The following is a 21,637-nucleotide window of genomic DNA, read 5'->3' on the forward strand; positions in this document are numbered from 1 at the left end:
TGTAACATTGGTTTAAAGTTTAAAATTGACTGTGTTGTCCCCCCCCCCCCCCCTCTGAGTGTGTGTGTGTGCCCCCCTTAAGACAAGGTCACGCTCCCAGGATTGAGTTGCTGAAGCATCTCTCTTTTCTTGTACCGTCCCTGGTCTCAGAAGCTGATTATAAAGACCTCTATCAGTAACTTCACGGCGGCTAATACTGTGTGTCTTGCTCTGCTGCTGGGTATTTTTTGTACACGTTTTATTTTGCACGTGACGAACAAAGCCATAGACTTTCATGGTTAAAAATGACTCGTACAATTGTAACTGCGGCTGATTTGATCACAATGGGAAGTCAGTGTATTTCGTTGCATTGTGTAACAACAACAATATACAGCTTAAGGCAAACTCTTTCAAACTGGCGTGCGGCATAATGTAACGTACGCGCGCGTATTTTGTAAGAAGAAGCACATTTCTTTGAAAAAAAGTAAAGAACGGCACATTGTTCACTCCATGTCCACGTATGAAGGGACTACTACGTTCTGATACCAACTTGACTCCATCACCAATGGATTCACGTCTATCTGTTTCCACACTCACATTAACTGCATCCCCCCCCACCCACCCAATTACTGGCACTGTTTGGTTCACACGAGCAAAATATTTTTGTTTAAATTCGTTTGGAAACTCAATCGTGTAAATGTACCAAAAATAACGTTTAAACATTTAAACATTATTTCACTCAAAAACAGGATGACTGTTCATTTTTTAAATGTGTTTATGAGACGAGGAGAAAGGAACACTATATAACGCTGATTTATTTACATATAATGAAATCATTTCTCCCACTTCTAACACGGAAACCGCATTGCTCGTGTTAAGGATTCTGACTACTGCAGCGAACGCATCAGTGCCGTTTTTTTCTTTTCCCAAAACAGCAGTCGAGCAAGAATCGCAAATGTCATTTTAAAAAAAACACTTACTTTTAAGCATTTTCTCCAAAACCGACGCGCAGCTTTGCCAAGCTGAAGCAGAAAACAGTCAAACGACTCGGTTCACACGTGGCCGTCCACCGCTCCTGCCAGGGTGTGTGGACGAGTTTGCGTGGCGAGGGGACTTCAGGAATCTGGTCTCTGGGTTGATCCAACCGGAATACAGTCAGCTGCGATAAACCCAACATCTTTTGCAGCTATTGCTGTCAGCTGTAGTTGATGTGCAGCGGCCGAGGGCAAGCACAACGTGGCTGCTCAATTGCTTCATTTGTGTTTTGCCACTCTGCGGAGTTGCATGTGATTTCAAGTTAAAGCACAGATTTCAACTTACAGAATTCCTCTTGTCCATAACCTCATCATTAAAAAAAACATTCTCAGCTGCTCGTGAAGGAGGGCACCTCTCTTCAACTTCCCATTTTCTGAACATATTTGTGTTAACGCAGACAGATCACTGGTGAGCACCAGACACAATTGTAGCCACCGGCGACTGACGTTGACTGTGGGTGACAATAGACAAAGATCCCCCATATAGCCTTAACATACTATTGGGGCAAGTGCTATTAGCGAGGAGCACCTATGAAGACAAAGGCGGCACACGAGGGGATGGGTGGCCAACGCCGCGGCGAGAGCCGCCTTTGTCGCCTCCCCAGTTGCGATGTTTACACCCCACAGCAGGTCATCATTTGAGGCTGAGTCGATCTAGGAGAGGTCCAGGACCGATTTCAGATCATCGTCGCTGGTGTTGGCCGTGAGCGGGAGCCGCTACACTACCGCTCGCCCGACTAGGCGTCGACTTTAACACACAACAAGTTAAAAGACACCAATTATAACGTAGTCAGTCTTGTGCAGCGACTGACAAACAATGACCTCCTATCTATGGACTACATATCTATAAAAGGGACATCGTCCCTGAGTCCACACCAGATATTTCACTTGTCGGTACCATCGAAGGTGACGCAACTCCGAGCGGTTCCCATTTATCGACGCAGCCAACAACAGTGGAGATGTGGTGGAATTTATAATGAGCGAGGTTACCGAGTAATGAACTCTCGTTAGCCATAGAAATAAATTGGCACGACTAAAGTGTGTCTGCCTTAGGTAGTACTAATGTCTGCTCTGGCCCATGGCTTGGAGGTAGGAGGTAACTGTTTAATCCCCCTAAATATATTGTACAGGTTACTACCAACACGTTAAGCCAGTGTTTCTTATGCAGTCACAGTTTAGTGATCGACATTTGATATTTGTATGACTTCAATGTTATTTTTGGAAACTAATTTGGCATTGTTTTGTGGAACATCATGGGTAATAACATATATAAACAAACCTCCGTTCTGTCTCCACATTCAATAAAATGTGTTGTAGTCTATTGCCTATTGGCCTATTCGCTTTCCAGATCAATATCAGCGAGCAGCATTGTTTAAGCAAGCACATTCTGGAAAAGTGTTTTACATTATGGATCTCATTAGCGGAGTCAGGCTTGTTAAACATATTCTGATTATGGTTGCCGGATGTGATTGGCATGTACTATGCCTAAATGATGGGGCCCGCTTTAATGCAATATACATTTTTACAAATCAGCCATTTGATTTTGTAAGTTCTCACCCTGTTCTGCGTGGGTTTCCTCCCACAGCTAAAAACAAAGTATAATTTGAGTGGGCCAAACGTCCCAATGCTGGACCCTCCTGAACAAGAGTCTTGGGACTGGGTGCTTTCTTAGATAGATAAATAAGTAAATAGTATTCTATTATATAATCAATATATACTGTTGTGGACTATAATGGGTAATAACACATATAAACAAAACATGGCAATTCGTCACTAGTTCAGCACACCACAATGTAAATGTTGTGGGTTTACTCTCCAACACACCAGTGTGCTGAACTCGTAACGAACTCGTAACAGATTCCCATGTTTTACTTGACACATCGAATTGGCTGGTTTAACGACACATTTATATTTACGTGATCTAACCCAAAAACCTCGATTATGGATAATATTGGTCGTGAAAGCCTACGTCCATAAGCCTACGTGTTAAATTGAAGCCTACGTGTTAAACCAACATCTTTTCTTTGCTTGATTGTGAGTAAAAACAAGTATAACCCGTAAAAACAAAGTTTTTCACTATAAATCCTTTATATGCGTGGCGGCTAGAGTCCTCTCGTCCTCTGGCTTGAGACGGCTGCCACCTATGGGTCAGATGATTGCATGGCAGCATTAAGCAATTGGTAATTAAATATTATATTTTTGTCCTAAAAAGTGTAAAATTTTTGAAAAAAATTTTCACGAACATTAATTGTCACGCACAACGAGTCTGTGTGGAAAATGTCAGCTCGATTGGATCACGGGAAGTGGGTTAAAAAACGACCGAAAGATTTGCACGGTCCTAAGCAAGCAAGCAAGTGAACTTAATATAAAGGATTTAAAAAAGGGGAAATCGTGTTGGGGAAGATGGTACTATTTTGCACACAATTTTGGTAAGAATAACTTATTGTAGCATTTGAGTGTTCAGCGTTGAAGCATTATTCAATTTCCAAGCTTCCTTCTCTTCTTTCCACCATCTCCTGCCCTTCCTGGTTGAATTTAAAAACAAACGACACACAAATAATGCATTATAGCTGGAGCTTTGATGCCAGATATTAATCGAATCTGACAATCACAAACTCGACACCATCACTGCATAGAAGGGAAGGGACATAATGCACTTTTGATGGTACAATGCATACAATTATGTTAAATAATTTATAAGTGTGACATATTCAAAAGTTAATTATGTACAAATGCTTATCTGTCTTTGGTTCATTATGGTTCAATATTACCTCGATGAAGTACACCCTGTACTTCTCCTCCTGTGATCGCCGCGTGACAACAACCTGAAATGAAAGGAAAATATGAAAACATCCTCATTGTTCCAAAATAGATTAATGATTGTGTTCATCAAAGAGAAATATGGATATCCTTATTTCTTCCAGCCCATGTAGCCAATGCACAAGACTAACAAACTGATCACACTAATCATGCTAATTCTCTGAGCGATCCATCAACCGTCCACATAAGTTGATGGGTTTGTGGTGTGCATCACAATGACATCTACCGATGACGATGATAATTATTGGGCATGGAACGATTCAGTCCCTTGCAGTTCAATGAGTTGTCACAATTCATGGTTTCCATTCATTTCAAGAACGTTTTGATGTTATATTGTGCCTCTTGTGGCTGTTGAGGTCAAGTGAATCAATTACACACAACGTACATGAATAAAAAACAATACATTTTTACATGGACGATTCGATCCACGTATCGTGCTGGTAAAACTAGATTTTTAATTAGTGCATTGTTGCATTTTTACATGTCGAATGTTATACGTTGGATGCCGGTGGAGCTGATTGTGGGAGGTCAGTCATTCTCCTCTGCTGCCCCCAGTCTGTAACTTCCTTCCCCCAGCCATCTGGTACTTTTGACTTCCTGCTTCTATTCAAGCCGCAGGCTCAAGGTCTTCCTCTTCTGTATGTACGTTCAACTTCTTTCGCACCGTACGTAGCCAACCGTGTTAATCGGAGGTGCGGGGGAAGAACACAAAACGCAGTCCTAAATACATTAGTTTTCAATCTTGATTTAAAAATGGAAAGCGTTCCAGACGGCCACAGAAGCGCATCTGCAAGCGCGTGACTTCCTACCTGTCTACAAAATAAATGTGCTCACTGTGTCTGTACTGTCTTGAGATACGGTCGCATTTAGACGCAAAATAAATACAAGTTATCCACTTGTATCATTGTGATCAGGGACATAGAGACACATTCGGAGTTGGGGGAGCAAGTAGCTGCGTGTGCATTATGATGAGGAGCCACTGGTGGTCGATAAAGGCTACAGGAAGAAGCAGTTCGGCATATTCACGTTTCTCCTGATATGTCAGCTACCTCGCTTGGTATACAGAATGTTGTGGGTCGACCCCGACGCTGACGCCTGCTGTATATTTGGGTTTGCATGTTCTCTCCGTAATCGGGTGGATGTTTCTCCAGGTCCTCCGGTTTTTCTCTCCACATTTAAAAACACGCGTTTAATGTACTTGGCTGCTAGAAATTTCCACGCGATAGGCCACTTCGCTGGGCTATCACTTGTGGCCAGGTCGCTTCTGTAAAAGAGCTATGCAGCTCGGTGGGCCTTACCTGCTAAAATAAAACAAATTGTTTAATTGACATTTCCATGTCCTTGAATAAGAAGACTCTGATGATGATGATGATGATGGTGAATGACAGCGATGACCACTTAGACTCACAAACACGGATATTCCGGTGAGCACGGCGAGTGCGATGACGATGATGATGGCCGCCACGCCAGGGAACACGCTCTTCATGTTGATACGCGGGGCCTCGTTGTCGAAGTAGAGGACGAGGACGACGCGCGGCTCCAGACGGTGTCCGGCCACCACCAGCGGCAGCACGTTGCGCTTCACCTGCTCGGCGCGACCAGACGAAGGCGACCAACGCACTGAGCGGCCTGTGCGCGCACTGCTGGGCCAAGATTCCGTTAGCGAGCGCCCACCTGGCGAGGCGTGTACGGCACGGCGTGGCCTACTGGACCTCACCCGGGCCACCTTTGCTGTTGCTCCAGTGCTGATGTTTAGACACCGTAACAAGGTACTCAGTTGAGAGGCCCTATCTACCCAAGGCAGGCACCAGGTACTCAGCTGAGGTTCTATCGACTCAAGGGAGGCACCAGGTACTCAGTTGAGAGGCCCTATCGACCCAAGGGAGGCACCAGATACTCAGCTGAGGTTCTATCGACCCAAGGCAGACACCAGGTACTCAGCTGAGGTTCTATCGACCCAAGAGAGGCAGCAGGTACTCAGCTGAGGTTCTATCGACCCAAGGCAGACACCAGGTACTCAGCTGAGGTTCTATCGACTCAAGGCAGGCACCAGGTACTCAGCTGAGGTTCCATCGACTCAAGGCAGGCACCAGGTACTCAGCTGAGGTTCTATCGACTCAAGGCAGGCACCAGGTACTCAGCTGAGATTCTATCGACCCAAGGGAGGCACCAGGTACTCAGCTGAGGTTCTATTGACCCAAGGCAGGCACCAGGTACTCAGCTGAGGTTCTATCGACCCAAGACAGGCACCAGGAACTCAGCTGAGGTTCTATCGACCCAAGGCAGACACCAGGTACTCAGCTGAGGTTCTATCGACCCAAGGGAGGCACCAGATACTCAGCTGAGGTTCTATCGACCCAAGGCAGACACCAGGTACTCAGCTGAGGTTCTATCGACCCAAGGCAGGCACCAGATACTCAGCTGAGGTTCTATCGACCCAAGGCAGGCACCAGATACTCAGCTGAGATTCTATCGACCCAAGGCAGGCATCAGGTACTCAGCTGAGGTTCTATCGACCCAAGGGAGGTGCCAGGTACTCAGCTGAGGTTCTATCGACCCAAGGCAGGCACCAGATACTCAGCTGAGATTCTATCGACCCAAGAGAGGCAGCAGGTACTCAGCTGATGTTCTATTGACCCAAGGCAGGCACCAGGTACTCAGCTGAGGTTCTATCGACCCAAAGCAGGCACCAGGTACTCAGCTGAGGTTCTATCGATCCAAGGCAGGCACCAGGTACTCAGCTGATGTTCTATTGACCCAAGGCAGGCACCAGATACTCAGCTGAGGTTCTATCGACCCAAGGCAGGCATCAGATACTCAGCTGATGTTCTATCGACCCAAGGCAGGCACCAGATACTCAGCTGAGGTTCTATCGACCCAAGGCAGGCACCAGGTACCCAGCTGAGGTTATATCGACCCAAGGGAGGCACCAGGTACTCAGCTGAGGTTCTATCGACCCAAGGGAGGCGCCAGGTACTCAGCTGAGGTTCTATCGACCCAAGGGAGGCACCAGGTACCCAGATGAGGTTCTATCGACCCAAGGCAGGCGCCAGGTACTCAGCTGAGGTTCTATCGACCCAAGGGAGGCAGCAGATGCTCAGTTGAGGCACCAGGTACCCAGATGAGGTTATATCGACCCAATTGAGGCCCAGGGCCGGTTTAGATATCACTCGCCACTCATGTTAACCATTGTGCGGAATCAAATCCGCCTCGCTGAATTCATAGCAAAAAACTTTTGTTGTGTAAGACTAAGGCATGGCGACAATCTTAAGCTCGTCGTTACACTGAACCTGGCCTAATTCGATGTTTTATTGTTTGATTTTTCTACTTCTTCCTCTGTGAGTTCCTCACTGGTTCCCCACTGTCATCACCCCTCTTGAGCAACTTCTTGAGACACGAGGTTGTTTCCCTTTACTTCACCCAAGACATCCTCTGACACAGTCAGATAGCCCAGTCCTAGATTATTCTTCTGAAGGAAAACTTCGAGTTGTATTTATCGTCACTTACGTCCCGTTCCACGTAGTATGCCACAGTCGCGATGTCCACAGGCTCCTTTGTGTTGTTTTCACTGATCTTGATGGACACCTTCAGTTGGGTTTCCTTCACCTTTGGACAGAATCGTGTTCATATTAGCGTGTGTATGTATACGGCTGCATGTCTAACAGCTGCACTGCGAACATAATCTCTAGGATAAACTGTGGCATTAGTGATTTTAAAAACATTCGGAGTGTAGAGAAACATTAAACTTACGCTTATTTCTACAATCTGGCTCTTCTTAATCGTGTATTCTCTCACCATCATTTCTGCCACTCGTCTGCGTAAGTGGGGATAATCACACACAGTGAATACGAATAGAAAATCCTAAACAGCATCATCAAACAGCTTAGTACGACGTAACGTGAGTAAATGATGGTGTGGCATGTGACTGCAGCAATACCGTTTTAGTTCAGGTGTTCTCCCCAGAATAATTTTGTTCGTGTCATCTCGAAACTCCAAGTCAATCTGTATGAGACTGTCATCACCACCACCATTGTTATGATTCACAACAATTTGTATAATGTGTACGTGTGTAATAAGGAATTGACAATTACTACTCTTACCACCATTGTTATTCGAAATGCAAGGTTCAGTGAATAATCTGGTTTGGTGATTTTTTTTGTAATTGAAATTCTACACATGGTGTTTTATTTTTAATTTGACCAAAGATCATTTGTATCCCATTACCAGTTTGTGTACACTCGGTAGTGTGATCCAGCAGGGCAATGATGACGCAAGCAGGCCCTGTATGCATGAGTTTGACAACATGTGAATTGTCGTGTTGAAAGTGCACCATGCAGAGAGGGCAGTGTATAAGATGCACTTCGAAAGGAACTTATTTTGAGAATGTTCTGGACTTTTAAGAACACCATGAGGCAACTAATATACTTCTTGCGCGGAGGCTTACAAGATTGTTCCACAAAGCAACCCTCAATCGCTGGCAGCGATGTATTCGTGTAGAAGAAAACTACTTTGAAGGGTACCAAATTAAAACCTCACAGTAGACCAATTACAAATATAACAGATTAATACCCTGTATTTTTTACTAGATCTTCATCCCGTATTGCACTTGCTTAAGTGCAGATCTCGGAAACTAAGCAGGGTTGAGTCTGGATAGCGTGCTTGGATGGATGATCGCTGTGCATGCCAGGTTCTCATGAGCGTTTGCAGGGCTGTTGCTACACTGGTTAGCAGAGGGGAGTGTAGACAATGATAGTGTTAGACTGCACTCTATGCAGCCACGTCTATAATCCCCAACTTCATTAATCCGCACAGAGCAGCGCGAAAGAAGTGTGGTCAAATAATCCCGACGACCCGCACGGCGTGGAGAGGCCGTCATCATCCAGTAGGTAGGACAAATGCACACGTAGGGGCATTGATAAGTCCACAATCATAACACCGTTCCACGCTTTGCGCACAGGGTTATTATCATAAATCGTCACGGCACGTGTATGAAGCAGAATTAGAAAAATCCATAATTTTGTTTTTTTATCTGGGGCCAGTAGGCAACGCTTACTGCACTTGGACGAGGCGCACGCACTGCGGGCCGTCCACCTTCTTGTCGGTGACGCGGACGCCGGCGCTGTCCACACACCAGCAGAGCCCCGAGTCGCTGTCGCACTGCTTGGACTGGAACGAGCCATTGGAGTGGCAGGAGGGCTCGAAGGGCTCGTCCAGGTCGACGAGGTCCCACACCTCGTCGCTGGCGCTGCTCCCCGCCGCGCTCTGTCGGTTGTGCAGCATCTCCAGGTGCATGAGGCGACACTTGGGGGTCACTGCAAAGGACGAAGAAGACAAAGATCCCCCCCAACCACCACCGCCTTCCCCCCACCACCGTGTAGCCTAAACAGACTTTTTGGGGCAAGAGCTTTTTGTGAGCAGCACCTATGTAGGCTGGCACGGCACACGACCGGGGTGTGGGTGGAGAACATCACGCATGGCCGGCCGACTTTGTCTCCCTAGTGGCGACGTTTAGACATCATCGCACCAGGTACTCATTTGAGGCTGAGTCGGCCTAGGGGAGGCCCCCAGGACCGATTCAGATAATCGTCACCGGTGTTGGCCGTGAGCGGGGACTGAACTCGGGATATCGAACTCGGAACACAAGCGCGTGCACACCGTGTGCACACGCAGGTGAGTGCAGGGCGTGGAATTACAAACATCAAGGGGACATCAGAGGCCTCCCACTGTTTGGAGGATGATTTTGGAATTCACGAAGAGGCGTACGGTGCAAGAGTATAGTGTACTTAAAGGGCATTGTAGTGAGAGTGGAGAGGTAGGCCCAAGGATCCTGGAGCACGTGTGCTGTCTCCACTGCCACCAGGGCTATGATTGAAATATCCACCCTACAGAATAAGTAGCAGGTGAAAACATTCTACAAGGGCTGAAGTGCATTTTTCAAAGGCTGAAATAGAAAAAAAATCTCAATAATTTTTTTCTTTTTTTATATAAATGAATGTCCACAAACAAGAGTGGTAAGTCTATGTATATTCTTAGGTTTTTTCGGTAAAGTCATGTAGGTAAAAAATTTAAATTAATAAAAGTAAAATAAAAATAAATAAAAAATCACGATGTTTCGGAGGCAACACAAGCTTCCGTCTTCAGGTGGAACCGTCACAGCACGATAGCTGTATCAAGTGATACAGATATCAAGTGATACAGATATCAAGTGATACAGCTATCGTGCTGTGACGGTTCCACCTGAAGAAGGAAGCTTGTGTTGCCTCCGAAACGTCGTGATTTTTATTTATTTTTATTTTACTTTTATTAATTTTAATTTTTTACCTACGTGACTTTACCGAAAAAACCTAAGAATATGAATCCTTGCAGTCACGAAAGCTTCAAATCTAGAACGTCTATGTATGTTGAACTTCTTTCGCACCGTACGTGATCAACCGTGCTAATCGGAGGTGATACAGGTCACGTGGTAACTGAAACACCCAAGGGCACGGGTTCACCTATTGTGTCAATCCACTACCTGCTCCGTGACTTTGCGCAGTCTCGTTTTTGGACATTGTCTGAATTCGCACGGTTGGTTATGTATGGTGTGAAAGAAGTTCAAAACACACGCATGCAAATAAATTTAATTACATGGCCAAAGAAAAATAAAACCCTTAACATCTAGCAATGTGCACCGTGGCCGACCCAGTTACACTAATGTGTTTATTTTACACGGGTTAACCAATCGCCATCAGTCTTACTACTTACGGCACGCTCTGCCCGCGATGACACTACGCACTTTGCTCGTCGAATCCGGCTCCGAGAGGAGATTGCACTGTGCCTCGGCTGTGTTTGAATCATGCGCGCCTGGTGTGCCATGGGTTTGATGTGGGCTGAGCCCTGTTAGCCCTGGCCACCCGCCAACCTTTCTGCCCTCCAAAGCAGCACGACACGACATTCGCATACCTCTCAACCCATACGGTCTACCCGTATTCTTGTACAGGGAAAATTGGGCTTTTAGGTCCATACGGCGTACAACCGTTTCAATACGGGCATTAATGATAATTTGTTTGTGTTTCTCTCTTTGCGATGGGACTTTGTAGGATGAACGTTGAGATTTATACGGGCACGGGGTGACCCATTAGGTCTGAATTGGTCTGTAATAAGGCAGGCACTGACAAGGGGTTGACAGGTATAGTAGTGTAGTGGTATAATAGTGTAGTGGTATAATAGTGTAGTGGTATAGTAGTGTAGTGGTATAGTAGTGTAGTGGTATAGTGGTGTAGTAGTGTAGTGGTATAGCAGTGTAGTAGTGTAGCAGTATAGCAGTGTAGTGCTATAGCAGTGTAGTGGTATAGCAGTGTAGTGGTATAGCAGTGTAGTGGTATAGCAGTGTAGTGGTATAGTAGTGTAGTGGTATAGTAGTGTAGTGGTATAGTGGTGTAGTGATATAGTGGTGTAGTAGTGTAGTGGTATAGTAGTGTAGTGGTATAGTAGTGTAGTGGTATAGTAGTGTAGTAGTGTAGTGGTATAGTAGTGTAGTGCAGTGACGTGCGGTGAGGTCAATGGCTGGGGAGGCACTGGCTCGTGTCAGAGCCAGATTCACACACCGAGGGGGCGTGGCCTCACGGATGGGGGCGTGTCCTCACTGAGGGGGGCGTGTTAGACACGTCCCCCTCAGTGAGGCAGATGTGATAGCTGCCTCCCCTGGTGCTTTTTCATTGCAGTTTCATGACGAGACCAGCGAACCTAAATATCTTTATACACATACGTGAAATAAGTTACCTGGAGTATGGAAGGCGAGGACATGAAATGATGGGGTCTACAAACATTACATCCAGTTACTGAGGTGTTGCGCAATCAGAGGGGAGGCTGAGCTCGTCGCTGCCTCACTTCTCGTCTCTTCCTGTATTTGCAGTGGAGCTCCGCAAATTTGGCGATTTTGACTATAAAATGATTGGAATCTTACAGAAATGACATTTATAACACAAATCAGTGGGAAGATCTCAATATTTTTTTCATTGTTCTTTTTTTTTACTTTTCGTAACAGCTACTTCATTGGAGTATGACAGGTAAGGCTCTGCCTCCCCTGACCGCACGTCCCTGGTGTAGTGTATAGTGCACACCTGTCAACCCATACGATCTACCCGTATTCCTGTACAGGGAAATTTCGTTTTCAGGTCCAAACGGCGTCCAGCCCTTTCAATACGGACACAGAAAACAATTCTGATTAAAGCTCTCGTGACTGCAGGGATTCATATTCTTGGTTCTTTCGGTAAAGTCACGTAGAAGGGAAATAATAAAAATAAAACAAAGTTCTCACGACGTTTCGATTGCAACACAAGCAATCATCATCAGGTGTGAAAACCACACCAAAAAATGTTTTTAATTATTATTTTATTATTTCCCTTCTACGTGACTTTAAAGAAAGAACCAATAATATAGAAAACAATTCGTTTACGTTTCTCTCTTGCGATGGAACTTCGTAGGATGAACGTTGCGGTGCTGACCAACGAGGGGTCTGGGTATGGCCTGTAATCAAAGGTTTGTACACGAAGCCATCCAGATATACAAACACAGACATCACTTCAACCGTGATGATGGGTACAAACTGAGTAATCATTGGAAAGATTTTATTGACCATGTAAAAAAATATTTAACTACATATATATTTGTACCATCTTATTTGACAGGTACTATTCTACTTTACCGAGTGTTGACATCCCCAGCGTTTAACAGCACTGCCTTTTGTGTATTTGGATTGTCAGCCAACACCGGTTACAACCCCAAGTGCACCGATTGTTCTATATTAGCCCCGCCCACCCCCCCAACACGTTCCATTCATTGGCTATCACATTCAGATAAGCCCCTCCCCCCTCCACTTGTATTTAAGAGCTTGTCTCTTGGAATTTTGCCTCACTTGATACACTAAATATAGCTGTGACGTTCCCACCTGATGACGGAGACTTACTTGTGTTGCCTCCGAAACGTCGTGATTTATTATTTTATTTCTATTTTTTATATTTCTATTTTTATTATTATTTATTTTTACCTACGTGACTTTACCGAAAAAACCGAAGAGTATGACACGGGGGGGGGGGGGGGTTGGCTGTACAGGCACCGCGCGTGGCCTCATTCAGGTTGCGCACGTGCGCGTCTTACGCCGGGTGCAGTTCACCATGGCGTGGTCGTAGGTGCGGAACACCGCCTCGCAGGTGCCGCAGCGGTTGGGGTGGCAGGTGGCGTACTCGTTGTACTTGCAGCGCGCCTCGTCACACACCTCGTCGTACTCGCAGGTCTCGCTCGCCGGGTTGGTGTCCGGGCACTCGTCGTCTTTGGAGTGGCCCAGAGTCGAACACAAACACACACAGAGACACACACACAGAGACACACAAACACACACAGAGACACAAACACACACACAGACACACACAAACACACACACAGACACACACACAGACACACAGAAACACACACAAACACACACACAGACACACACACAGAGACTCACAGACACACACACACAAACAGACACACACGCAAACACACACACAAACACACACACAGACAGACACACACACAGACAACACAAACACACACGCAAAAACGTGAGCGAATACTCTGGGATTTCAAGCAGAGGGCGAAACGCAGCAAAACCCCGTCCGCCCGCCCGCGCTTACCTGCCCACCCTTCGCAGACAAACGATTCGCTCTTATTCTGTGTGTTACTTCGGAAGGCTGTGTTGTTTTCACGCTAGTTTGAAGATTCGCGAACGAGAGAGAGAGAAATAAAATACCAAAACAAATGTGTACGGTCCGGTGTACCCCCATTACGGCACTCGAACGCAGTGGCTGTGTGCTGGACTATTACTTTAACGTCTTTTTTAAATCCTTTATATTAAGTTCACTTGCTTGCTTGCTTAGGACCGTGCAAATTTTTCGGTCGTTCTTTAACCCACTTCCCGTGATCCAATCGAGCTGACATTTTCCACACAGACTCGTTGTGCGTGACAATTAATGTTCGTGAAAATTTTTTTCCAAAATTTTACACTTTTTAGGACAAAAATATTATATTTAATTACCAATTACTTAATGCTGCCCTGCAATCATCTGACCCATAGGTGGCAGCCATCTCAAGCCAGAGGACGAGAGGACTCTAGCCGCCACGCATATAAAGGATTATATTTATTTGCTTTGTGATTATCAATGAAGCATCACAATTGCGTCGGCTAGCCTCGGACTCGCAGTCTGGTACTTATCCACGAGATAACGGCGTGTGTCAATTAGTTCATGCGTGCTACCCACGATTGCGGAGGGGCTGGGGTCTCCATGGAGATGAGGAACCCATTAGTGACAGGCATGGTACATCCAGTTCCTTCAGCATCAACACAATCATTTCATGGCTGCAGAAGCCAGAAGCATTCACGAAACTGCAGTGTGCATAATGCACCGGTGCTAGTCACACTGTGGTCATGGCCTGAGTCATACATTACGATGGGTCATGCAATGTGAGATAATTTTCACATTGCATGGAAGAAGTGAGTAGCATTCCTAGGGTGTGAGTGTATATATATAAAAAAATGTACAGCCCTTTGTCAATTCTCTGCAGGGTAAAAGCCTCCCCACACACCATGTCAGTCATGGGGTTGTTTGACCATACTGCACTTTGTGGTTTCAGTGCGGAGTTGGTGAATGTAACTCGGGTAGTCTGGTTCAAAGTGGAGTGCACCCGAGTGCACAACACACACATGCAGAATTACAAAGTACATGGTCATGTATACATGTTGACTGTAAAATGATGGAGTGGATTTATTCTAGTGACTACATTTCCCTGACAATATGCCGTACTGGTGAACACGATTAAAAGTAAACTACATGGTGGAAACATAAGTGGTACTCCAAGACGCAATTTATGTCTCAATTCCATTGTTATAATTGGTTCTTTACCCTTCTATCTGGCAACAAAACTGACACCTTTTTGCAAGGAGTCATGTTTGCATAGACCGCAATACCTGCAGTCATAATACAAACAAAAGAACATAACTCTGATAATGTGCACTGTCCTTGAAGTTGATTGGTCCACACCCGAGACAGCTTTCCTTCGAGCCTAGTGTCATATGGGTTGGACCAGATGACGCCAAAAGGCGCACAACTCAAGGACAATGCACCATCAGAGTATGAGAGCTCGGGGCAAGCATCTACACTATGGGGACCTCATTTGCCAGTAAAAATATGATAATTGGTTCTTTACCCTTCTATCTGGCAACAAAACTGACACCTTTTTGCAAGGAGTCATGTTTGCATAGACCGCAATACCTGCAGTCATAATACAAACAAAAGAACATAACTCTGATAATGTGCACTGTCCTTGAAGTTGATTGGTCCACACCCGAGACAGCTTTCCTTCGAGCCTAGTCTCATATGGGTTGGACCAGATGACGCCAAAAGGCGCACAACTCAAGGACAATGCACCATCAGAGTATGAGAGCTCGGGGCAAGCATCTACACTATGGGGACCTCATTTGCCAGTAAAAATATGATAATTGGTTCTTTACCCTTCTATCTGGCAACAAAACTGACACCTTTTTGCAAGGAGTCATGTTTGCATAGACCGCAATACCTGCAGTCATAATACAAACAAAAGAACATAACTCTGATAATGTGCACTGTCCTTGAAGTTGATTGGTCCACACCCGAGACAGCTTTCCTTCGAGCCTAGTCTCATATGGGTTGGACCAGATGACGCCAAAAGGCGCACAACTCAAGGACAATGCACCATCAGAGTATGAGAGCTCGGGGCAAGCATCTACACTATGGGGACCTCATTTGCCAGTAAAAATATGATAATTGGTTCTTTACCCTTCTATCTGGCAACAAAACTGACACCTTTTTGCAAGGAGTCATGTTTGCATAGACCGCAATACCTGCAGTCATAATACAAACAAAAGAACATAACTCTGATAATGTGCACTGTCCTTGAAGTTGATTGGTCCACACCCGAGACAGCTTTCCTTCGAGCCTAGTCTCATATGGGTTGGACCAGATGACGCCAAAAGGCGCACAACTCAAGGACAATGCACCATCAGAGTATGAGAGCTCGGGGCAAGCATCTACACTATGGGGACCTCATTTGCCAGTAAAAATATGATAATTGGTTCTTTACCCTTCTATCTGGCAACAAAACTGACACCTTTTTGCAAGGAGTCATGTTTGCATAGACCGCAATACCTGCAGTCATAAATACAAACAAAAGACATAACTCTGATAATGTGCACTGTCCTTGAAGTTGATTGGTCCACACCCGAGACAGCTTTCCTTCGAGCCTAGTCTCATATGGGTTGGACCAGATGACGCCAAAAGGCGCACAACTCAAGGACAATGCACCATCAGAGTATGAGAGCTCGGGGCAAGCATCTACACTATGGGGACCTCATTTGCCAGTAAAAATATGATAAGAAGGGTAAAGAACCAATTATCATATTTTTACTGGCAAATGAGGTCCCCAAAGTGAATTCCATTGTTTTTTTAACATGGTGTAAAGACTCCATTGTGTTAATGGTGGGATCGCAGCGAGCTATTAAAACAGCAACAAAGTTACTTAGTTATATTGCATGTACTTTATAATGAATTACTGCTTGGGGAATGCAACTTCAAAAGTATATTGATCTAGTACAATTACTACTTACATCACAGCTGCTCTACATAAAATGCAATACAACATTCACATTTCCTTGTCAGGACTCGTTCTGCACAGCGTATTGGGATGTTGTTGCATTTATTCATTATACTGTTTATGACTGAACACAGATTCACATAGTGCTGGACTTTACAACGAACCCATTATATGAGGGACAAATTATTAAATTAATCTTATGATAGCTTTGCATCGTTCAACAACTGACTATAATAAACAACAGGTGACGTTTTTGGTGAAAGAAAAAAAGCCATGACCACTGTATCTACTTAAATGCCCCCCAACAATGTAGGCACTTCACACGTGTCAAATATTATTTGAGTTGTGCCTCTTACCTGGCACACCGATGACCACGAGCACAAATGAAACCCAGAAGAATGTGGTGATTAGAAGCAGCCGTGTGCGACAACACTCATGGGTCCCCATTGCCCAAACACAGTCTTTGTCTCCCGCTTTCTCTTCCTTGTCTCCCTCTGCTGGGGCTTGCCGTGTGCTCCACAGACCAGCCACGTGCTGCTCGGTCCAGGTGACTTTCTCAGAAGCCAATAATTGGTTTCATGGCACAGCCACAGTCCAGTTTTGAGTCTCACAATCCAGCCATATGTTCTCCACTTCAACTCAATGTTCCCCCGTTCAGATGAGTCTTCCAGAGGGCAACTAAGCGTCTTACAGGATAAACATTAGTTCCACAGTCCAGTATTGTGTCTCACAGTCCAGCTGAGTTTCTCACAGTTCCAGCCACGAGTTATGGCTAAAGTCCAGGTGATTGTTCCAGAGTTCAACGAATTGTCTCACAATTCAGGCTCAGCTTTGTGTTCCACCGTCTTGATTCCTACAGTCCAGCTGTGTCCCCATAGGTCCAGGAGCCACTGGCTTGCCTACGCGCCCATCTGGAAAAACTGCAGAAGGGTGGCCAATGAAATGACCTCACCTCTGCGAAAACGCCCCAGGCAGAGTAATGCACTTTAATGACCGGCACTGCAAATTTCACACATGGGTAAGTTTTGCAGAATTAAGCAAACAATAAACAACCATAAATGTGAGAGTTGTGTGCACAGAGGTCAAAAAACAACTTCAACTTTAAAAATAGACACTTGGACGAATGTTATAATATGTTTAGATAATTATGACCCAGGGGATGAATGTCTATATTATTTACAGAAATAGTTTGATACATGCAGTTTGACAAACTGAATAGAAGTACTGTATTTGCCTGCCAATTCTTTAATAGCTTCAATAATAACACACACGGTGCATGTGACGTATTAACATGGTTCTAATCCGTATGCATTATTTAATTCAGAATGTGAATTATTTTCATTCTGTATAGAACACGCTTAATACATGCGCAATAGTTCTTATATACTTTCTTTTCTTCGACTCCCCTAAGGTCTTCATAATCAGCCATTATCTATAAACTCCTGGGTGAAGACCACTCGAAGTTGTTTCCATCCCTCAGAGTCCTTATTGATTCAACCATGTACTTACACATACGCTGGTCTCAATACTCCATCTCTGCAGTGGACATCATTTCCCTCTGTTGCTGTCGTTATGTCGTTATTCTTGACAACAGGCATTTTTCCCTTATAGTTATGTGTTATGCCCAAAACCAACTTAGGTTTTGTTTTACATTCAAAATGATTTATGCAACTTTCTAATCGATGTGTTTCTCTTCCTGTCTCTTCTGTCCCTGCCTCTCATTGAGGTAGTTTGTTAAACATACAAAACATCAGAATAAAAAAAAAATATCCAGAAGAAAAAAATATCTTCTTGGTTCTTTCGGTAAAGTCACGCAGAAGGGAAGTAATAAAAGAATAAAAATAAAACATAATAAAATACAATTCTCACGACGTTTCGGCCACAATGCAAGCAGCCGTCCTCAGGTGAAGAACAGGTCTGTCGGAAAGACGCTGTTCTTCACCCGAGGACGGCTGCTTGCGTTGTGGCCGAAACGTGAGAATGTTTGCAGTCTTTCCGACAGACCTATTCTTCACATGAGGACGGCTGCTTGCGTTGTGGCCGAAACGTCGTGAGAATTGCATTTTATTATGTTTTATTATTTTATTATTTCCCTTCTACGTGACTTTACCGAAAGAGCCAAGAAGATGAATCCCTGCAGTCACGAAAGCTTTAAATCGAAATTTAAGAAAAAAAAAACGATCCTATCTGTTAACTTCAGCGCGTTCATCAGAGTAAAGATTTGCATTGAACAAATAGAGAGCTCTGGGTCACTTTCACCTCTTAAATAAAATAACCGGGGCAATGAGTTTGCCTCTTATGGAATACAATCGTGTATTCGTGAATTGAAATGTGATTTGTGCGACTACTCAACTGTGCTGGAATCCAATTAACATCAAGGGCGAACCACGTCTCACATTGGTCTCACATTGGAGACTGGGGTGCAACTGAGGCTACATTCTTGAGGAATTCTGTTAATAGCAAGGGATAGCCAAAATTCACAGTTAAAACAGCTACACTATTCCCATGTCTATTAACAAGTAGCCAGCATTCACTGCTGTCACCGAATAAAGTTGCTTGGCACAGAACGTATGGACTCTTGCGTTTTTTGAACCCTGGAGTTTGCTCTACTTTATTTTATTAACTGAAATTCTTTTAATTCGTCTTACCTTGGTCATGTTGGTGACCATGGCCACTCTTGCAAATTCAAACTTTCGTGGTGTCTTGAGTTCTCTCACCCGGCTCAACGAAATATACTTGAAACTTAAACACCAATTTGGTTATGCGGAACATTTCACACTAACACATTCTACAAACATACCAACACCGTTTGGCAGGGGGCGCTAAAACATCATGTACACATGCGCGCGCCCCAGGCCTTTAACGCAGACTTGCAAAAAGGATGAAATTCCTGACCTCATTATGCAGTTCAAACGTGTTGTTGGTATGAGGACACCTTGTCGAAATGATTTCCCGACGATCGGGTCATAACTAATTGTGTGGCACGTTGTCACGTCCACAGCAGAGGCAAGCTGAACGTTGATAACGCATTCGTGTATTAAAATAGCAGCTGCAGATATATACCACATTTCCCACGACCGATTAAGTAGCAACATTAATTCATGAGCCAGAGTCCATTACTTTTCTGACGGCCCCATGTAAGACTTGAGCACGATTGTCACAAGTACGGCGCACATAATATAGATATTTAAACAAGGGAAAATTGTGCTCATAAGCATGTTTTATACAAATGGAAATTTAAATCAACGGTTTGATATTTTGTTTAAATGCACCTTTCACCACGCCAATCATTCCACTGCACATTTTATCTTGTGCGATTCGTGCAGGTTACCTAATTGATTAATTGTAAGAAAATTGTCGTTGAAATGGGCTATTGCTTTTCAAATGAAGCCATGAAATGCTTTATAAAACGTTAATGACTGCGCTGAATTTATTGAAATCCAATGCATACACGAAACCTGTTGCATGCCACGTGATTTGTAATCGTGATATGGAATGACCATATATTGATGATCACATTAGCAGAGAAAATTACGTAAAGTTTTATAGCTGCAATGTATCACACTTGTACAGAAAGCAGCACATGTGCACGCACAGAATGTAGTCGGGAAACCGAATCGCAAAGGGTTGGCTCGAACTCGCATCTCACATTGGCCCTCTTCAAGTTTATTTAAGATTCAAGTTCTGTTCAAAGCCCCAATTAGTGGCTGCTGGGGTTTAATTGCCTCGCAGCAGCGAGTAATGCCAATTATATTCCACAAACGTTGCACACAGCACACATCATCGTCAAATTTACCACGACACAATGATTTGCTTTATTGTTCCCCTTTGTCATTTAGTTATCCATTGTGAGATTTCAAGTGGGGTGTAGGTGTCCTGCACGTGTGTCGTGTTGTTGTTGTTGAAGTGTATTGTTTGTAATATTCCTTCATCTCATCCCTTGCCGTCCACGTGACGACATTGTTTTTTGTTTTGGGCTGCAACGATGGGCTAAGGGCGATTATCTGAACCGGAATAGACAAAGTAAACCTGCAAATAAACTGCACAATACTAAATTTCGATTTAAAGCTTTCGTGACTGCAGGGATTCATTTTCTTGGTTCTTTCGGTAAAGTCACGTGACTTTACCGAAAGAACCAAGAAGATGCACAATACTAGCAGAAAGGTTTCAAATTGTAGTCCATGACAACCTGCATAAATAATTCGCTCTGTATCCATTGCAATATAACAACATATCCGCTACGCAGCAATCAAGAGACACATACCACATCAATCTCGATATACACACACATATTAGACATAGTACCGTACACCGATGTAAGGTGTTATTACATTCTATAATATATAAAGTATCCTATGTAAATAACGTACGACTTAAAATGCATAAACAATGCACCCCTGTGCGCATGGAACGATTCATAACAACGGAATGCTGCACACGCGGAATATGCTGACCGCTATGTATGGAATGTTCACTATGTGGGCAATGCGTCGCTATATAATATGATGATAGAGAGAAGAGTGAGTGCCGTCGAGGAAGCTTGCGAATAAATAATGTATTTAATGGCGCCAACACTTTGACGCATTGCAGACACGGCTTGTGTGTAAATAACTACTTATACTACACACACACGCGCTAAAATACAATCGTAGCTACGACAAATACCAACGCTGTTTATTGTAGTTAATTTAAATGTGATTTAAACCGTAGGTGGACCCCCCCCCCCCCTCCTCTTTAGAAATGTCTGGCTTCTGTTTGCTATAAAGTCTTATTTCTCAGCTTTAAGGCTTAAGAGGCAACTATGACAGATTATATTCGGGTTTACCTCCCAAATATAAAGGTTTCCCATACTTATTTAATTCTTTTTGGTGTGAAAACGCTTAAAGTGCGGTGTTTTAAATCCCTTAACCTCATCATGTGCAGTATATTTTCTTGGTGGGGTGCATATATTTGTATATAGTTTTAAGGTTGTTTCGTCAATGTCTGGAACATTTGAAAGCATAGTTTTATCAAAACACATGTCAGTCAAGTTAAGGATCTCATAAAGGGGCTTTTTGGTTGGTTTACACCCTGGTATGTTTCCATTCCGGATCTGACAACAACACTGCTTCACTAACCTAGGTTCGACTCCTGTTTGTTACGTGGCCGTTGCTTTA

General features: G+C 44.2%; 1 protein-coding gene across 2 annotated transcripts; it reads right to left on the minus strand.

Moving 5' to 3' along the window:
* Positions 1 to 615: 615 nt before the first annotated feature.
* Positions 616 to 17,386, minus strand: LOC133342378 (tumor-associated calcium signal transducer 2-like). Of its 2 annotated transcripts, none has more exons than XM_061551502.1 (9): positions 16,838 to 17,386; positions 12,972 to 13,142; positions 8,911 to 9,145; positions 7,771 to 7,845; positions 7,584 to 7,647; positions 7,341 to 7,439; positions 5,242 to 5,418; positions 3,785 to 3,838; positions 616 to 3,538 (listed from the first exon to the last, which is right to left on the minus strand). In XM_061551502.1, exons 1-9 carry the CDS (start codon positions 16,926 to 16,928, stop codon positions 3,488 to 3,490), a joined length of 1,017 nt encoding a protein of 338 aa, XP_061407486.1. In that variant the 5' UTR covers positions 16,929 to 17,386; the 3' UTR covers positions 616 to 3,487. The 2 variants fall into 2 exon arrangements, with proteins under 2 accessions (XP_061407486.1, XP_061407485.1); XM_061551501.1 differs by having other exon boundaries at positions 8,887 to 9,145.
* Positions 17,387 to 21,637: the final 4,251 nt, after the last annotated feature.

This window comes from Lethenteron reissneri, chromosome 14, assembly GCF_015708825.2.
Source record: "Lethenteron reissneri isolate LAM-NWPU_2019-01 chromosome 14, ASM1570882v1, whole genome shotgun sequence".
Lineage (NCBI taxonomy): Eukaryota > Metazoa > Chordata > Hyperoartia > Petromyzontiformes > Petromyzontidae > Lethenteron > Lethenteron reissneri.

Coding starts and splice junctions, on each gene's coding strand:
- LOC133342378 (XM_061551501.1), bottom strand. CDS start 16,928: ATGGGGACCCATGAGTGTTGTCGCACACGGCTGCTTCTAATCACCACA. Junction 7,648..7,770: donor AGAACACCTGAACTAAAACG/GTATTGCTGCAG, acceptor CCACTTACGCAG/ACGAGTGGCAGAAATGATGG. Junction 3,539..3,784: donor ACAGGGTGTACTTCATCGAG/GTAATATTGAAC, acceptor AAATTCAACCAG/GAAGGGCAGGAGATGGTGGA.